The 4,485-nt window shown below is 41.8% G+C and overlaps 2 protein-coding genes across 3 annotated transcripts in view; both read right to left on the bottom strand.

Moving 5' to 3' along the window:
- The window catches only part of LOC104773732 (protein VASCULAR ASSOCIATED DEATH 1, chloroplastic), a 5,091-nt gene extending 2,408 nt beyond the window's left edge, over positions 1 to 2,683 (bottom strand). Inside the window, exons 1-12 of one of the 2 annotated variants that reach the window (XM_010498379.2) lie at positions 2,415 to 2,683; positions 2,281 to 2,340; positions 2,145 to 2,195; positions 1,994 to 2,059; positions 1,813 to 1,908; positions 1,632 to 1,733; positions 1,436 to 1,533; positions 1,195 to 1,358; positions 576 to 616; positions 352 to 439; positions 161 to 247; positions 17 to 71 (exon numbers count right to left, since the gene is read on the bottom strand). In XM_010498379.2, the coding sequence (XP_010496681.1) occupies positions 17 to 71; positions 161 to 247; positions 352 to 439; positions 576 to 616; positions 1,195 to 1,358; positions 1,436 to 1,533; positions 1,632 to 1,733; positions 1,813 to 1,908; positions 1,994 to 2,059; positions 2,145 to 2,195; positions 2,281 to 2,340; positions 2,415 to 2,606 (1,100 nt within the window). In that variant the 5' untranslated portion in view covers positions 2,607 to 2,683. The remainder of the gene's footprint in view (positions 1 to 16; positions 72 to 160; positions 248 to 351; positions 440 to 575; positions 617 to 1,194; positions 1,359 to 1,435; positions 1,534 to 1,631; positions 1,734 to 1,812; positions 1,909 to 1,993; positions 2,060 to 2,144; positions 2,196 to 2,280; positions 2,341 to 2,414) is intronic. The other variant, XM_010498378.2, reaches the window with a different exon arrangement.
- Position 2,684: 1 nt separating this feature from the next.
- LOC104773746 lies at positions 2,685 to 4,226 on the bottom strand (the record flags this gene model as incomplete). Its single annotated transcript, XM_010498398.2, has 3 exons — positions 2,685 to 2,773; positions 2,967 to 3,690; positions 4,003 to 4,226. Coding segments are annotated over 3 exons (1,005 nt in total), but the record flags the coding sequence as incomplete, so codon positions are not given.
- Positions 4,227 to 4,485: the final 259 nt, after the last annotated feature.

The raw sequence follows: 4,485 nt of genomic DNA, 5'->3' as shown, positions 1-4,485 counted from the left end.
AACACAATTTCTATACCTATCTCTGTACATCCGAAATTTCTGCGACTCCTGGCAACCACCAAACTTTGCACCTTCGAACGAACTCCGACAGTCAAGCATACACATATTTGATATTGACCGTAACCTAATACTGTATATATATAGGAAAGACAAATTTTACCAAAATACATTTTTATCGGATGTTGAAATGAGACATTGCGGGTGTGTCCAAGCTTTTCATGAGGCTGCCAAGAGGTACACCTAAACTCTGCAAGTACAAAAATCTCATCTGGATAAAAGAACACCGACAGAGAGAACATATAAAAACAACTAACCACAACAACGAAACAGTTCCATCACTTAAAGCTCTACCTTTGTCTCCACAATTTTTATGGAAAGATTCAACAAAACTGACGGCACCATCTGAAAAAAACAATCTAAAGAACTCTTCTACTGGAATCTGCAAACGCACAAGTAAAATCTAATTACGTACATACGAAACTTCTGCATTCAGTTAATGCTTATATTCTCGTAAATTTGAAAGGGAATGATTCCGCAATTTCCTCTATCCCATAAGACAAAGAAAGAGACATTACCGAAAACTTTGCCTCTGCTACCTTTGTAAAATCAGATGATACTGCATAGAAACACAAAACTTGTGCGGTGAATCCAAATGAGAACAAGAAAATAGATCACATGAACCAAAAATAATAGATGAGAGATCATGTATGTATAAATGAAATGATCGGTTCAGCAGGATATAGGGTCTCCAAACTGAGTACAAGCTTGATGGGACAGATTGGGTACTAGTGAAATATCATAAACAGGCCAGAAAATAAAGCTAAGTTACTACACCCCAATAGACCAAAATCTAATCATACAGTAAAACCATTATGAGATATTTCCCCATCGACCATTTGAATTCAAACAGAGACAGTTTAAGTTTCAAAAATATCAAACAAAAAGATTAGACACATAATGACATAGACCAAGAATTAGAAAGACGTAAATTGATTGTCCACTTTAAGGGAACCACCACTTCATTCTAAAGCTAGGAAATCCAAACGTTTGCATTTTTAACAGGTTGACCTGAACCCAAAAGATTACCGTTTGGATTTACTAGCATTCACACCCTCAAACAGTTGACTAATCTGCCACATTACCAAGACCATAAAAATAGAACTAAGAAGAAAGTGAGGAAGGGACTTTAACTACATTTAGGTGCGTTTATATCTTCAGGCTTCCAGTTGAAAGTATTGGCTGAAGAAGAAGCCATATCTTCAACTGGTTCTGCAGACCGCTGAATAGAAGAAGGTGAAACACCATTCTGACTAATGACAGGAAGACTGGAACTGCCTGAAAGATGAAGATTTTCATCCCTGTGAAGGAAAGATAGTAAGCGGTGAAGCAGTAAGTTACAGCAATTAGGTACACAATATGGAAGCGGTCAAATTACCTCAATGGGATATCTAGTTCATTTTCCAAATCCAGGGAACTGAGTGCCCTTTTAACAACTCCATCATTTACCTGGCTTTTGGACTCAGATAAAGAATCCTGAGAATATAAGCCAAGGAAGATGAGTATAAGGAAAGAAAAAAGAAGCTGTCTTAAGCAGTAAAGAGCAGTGCGTTTGGCAGCTGCTGTTGAGTCACCTGAAGATCGCCTTCTGGTTTGACAGGACAACCATATTCCAACCATCCATCATGGATAAGCTTGAAAGCTTCATCACGGGAAAGAAAGGATGCAAAGAAGTACTGGGAAAGAATGCGGTTCTAAGATGAGGACAGAGGCAACAAAGAAAATGAGATAACAGGTAGAGAGAAGTCGTGGTACCTTCTTCCCTCCAGCTAAAATCTCAATGGCATTGGGAAAAATACCAGCAGTCTTTGCTCGTTTAACACAAGTAATTTCCGAAAAAGGAATAATTTTCTGCAACAAGAATTGCCATCAATGTTGAATAGAAGCAGTCAGTGGAGAGAGCAAGGGAAGGGATATATATATATAAGTATGGTACCTTGGTCTCATAACCAAAGATGTTGGAGTAGAAGCAGATATAATGGATGAAGAGGTACATATGACCCTGCAGAAAAGAAAGAGAAGCCCAAGGGAATAATAACTAGGATGGTACCTTGGTCTCATAATCAAATATAAGTTAAGTTAAGTACCTGGAGAAGAATACTCTCTTGACAAGCACAGTTGAAATCTTGAACAATGACCTACAGAGACACACACACACTCATGAATCATACAATTCAGAAGAAGAATTTATGAGCGACCGACAGAGGCAGAGGGAAGACTTACTTCCTCAGCTGGAAGCCGAAATAATTGGCGATACTCTTCACTCCTCGACATGACTTCAGACTGCAACATACAAAGTAAAGAAATCACAGATCAGCTTGAGATCTTAAACGTAGGAAATTCAATTCATCTGATACCTGATTATTGTCACCACCACCACCACGGCTGGGGCTCGGAGAAGACGTGGAAGGATCATGGCGATCAGGTGAGCCGCCAGAGCGAGATCCTTCGGGGGACGATGGTGTGGGGTCGGAGACTACCTCCGCAGACGCCGACGAGTCAATCTGAATCCCCGAAACGGAAGCACTAGTAGTAGAAAGCATCGCCATGAGAGAGAAAGTGTTGTTGTTGTTGTTGTTGGTTAGAAGAGATCATGTGAGAGAGAGAGAGAGCTTTCGCGGTCGTTGGGTGCGGCGTACGATGTCAACGTCAACTGCCATTAAGTCAAATTCGTTCGGCCTCTCTGGGCTCGGCCCATGCCTTTGGTGGCCCATATCTGTTAATTGGAAAGAGAGAAAGATGATTAATTTTGATTATTCGAGTTTTTCCTTTTTTTTATCATATGATAATAAGATGATGATTCTTAAAAGGGAGTTAATATAATGCAAAAGAGAAGCAGAGTGGTACTTGGTAAATAAATAATTTACATCATGAGTTCAGTTGTTGATGGAATAGGAACGAGAACATACAGTGTGGAGACATTCAGTGAATAGAGATGAAAAGCTGGTCAAGGCTTGGAAGACATTGGGGAGTCCCGTTTGAAGATTGTTGAGTGTCATAGCTCTTGTCACCTCCACTGCCTTCACGTGCCTCATCACCTCATCTTCCACCTGCCTCTGACACGCCGCCAGCTCACATTTCTTCTCAGACAGCGGATCCCGTCCGTCCAATGCCTCCGGTCCGGGGCCTATCCCAACCGTCGAGTAGGCCTGGTAGTACTTCCTTTCTATGCTCCTAAGTGATGATGCCTTCTTCTCCAGCTCCTTTCCTGCACTCTCCGTCCGCTTTTTCATCTTCACCTCTTCCGCCTGCTTTATTGATATGACATGTACCACGTTTACAAAGCTCTTTATCGCTTCTGACGCCACCGTATCAGGCACCCGCTCCAGGCTCTGCTTCCATTCCTCACACAAGGCAAACGACTCCTGCCTCTGTTTCTTTGGCTCTTCGTTGCTCAGGCTCAGCTTGAACCAGGCGTGGAGAGAGCATATGAACTCTCTCTGGTATTTGATGATGCGACAAAAGCTTGTATGCCACAAGGATACGGCTACTTCTAAGTCCCTTGTCACCTGCCGGTGTACCTCTGATGTTGACTCACCTTTCTCTGTTTGGTTCATCAGGCCACGGACTTGTTGCACGATGTTGTTCTGGATTTCGTGGTACTCGTGCATTGACTTCCACATGTACATTAATCTGCATTTCAAGCGACACTTGCTATTTAGAGACACACAAACAAATCCCCCCTGTGTCATTTTTTTAACTTGGAACATTCCCACAAAATCCCCACTAGCACAACAGCTAACGTCGGTTTGGTATTTCAGCCGTCTAGTTTTGAGTTCACATGAGTTTTCAGAAGCAAATAAACAAGCCTAGACAAAGGCTTCTAGTCACATGAATCAACCAAATTTGCATCAGACTGTTGTTATCTGCGATTAGCTTTGATATGTTTAAGAACCGAGCCAGCCCCTCAAGGAACAATGAAAAACGAGAAGAAAAAAGACTGACCCATGGCAGAGTTCAACAAGCTGAGGCACAAGGTCAGTGTCCCGGAGGCGAAGAATGGCACTAGACGTGGTTAAAACAGCTTCTGAAGTGACAATGATGAGAGATTGCAATCTGGTTATGGAAGTTTTAGTCTTGTTTAGCTTGGATTCATCACCTCCTTTGTACTCCTGACTCTGCAGCGCAGACAACTTCTTCTCGTGCTCAATCTTCACTCCTTCCCTTGCCTAATTTTTGCATCCACAAAAGTTTGTTAATTAGGAGTGTTGCCGTTGGTAAACCGAACAAAAAAAGAAGNCTCGTGCATTGACTTCCACATGTACATTAATCTGCATTTCAAGCGACACTTGCTATTTAGAGACACACAAACAAATCCCCCCTGTGTCATTTTTTTAACTTGGAACATTCCCACAAAATCCCCACTAGCACAACAGCTAACGTCGGTTTGGTATTTCAGCCGTCTAGTTTTGAGTTCACATGAGTTTT

Source organism: Camelina sativa, unplaced genomic scaffold (assembly GCF_000633955.1).
Source record: "Camelina sativa cultivar DH55 unplaced genomic scaffold, Cs unpScaffold00633, whole genome shotgun sequence".
Classification (NCBI taxonomy): Eukaryota; Viridiplantae; Streptophyta; class Magnoliopsida; order Brassicales; family Brassicaceae; genus Camelina; species Camelina sativa.
This window is presented reverse-complemented; position numbering and strand designations above follow the sequence as displayed.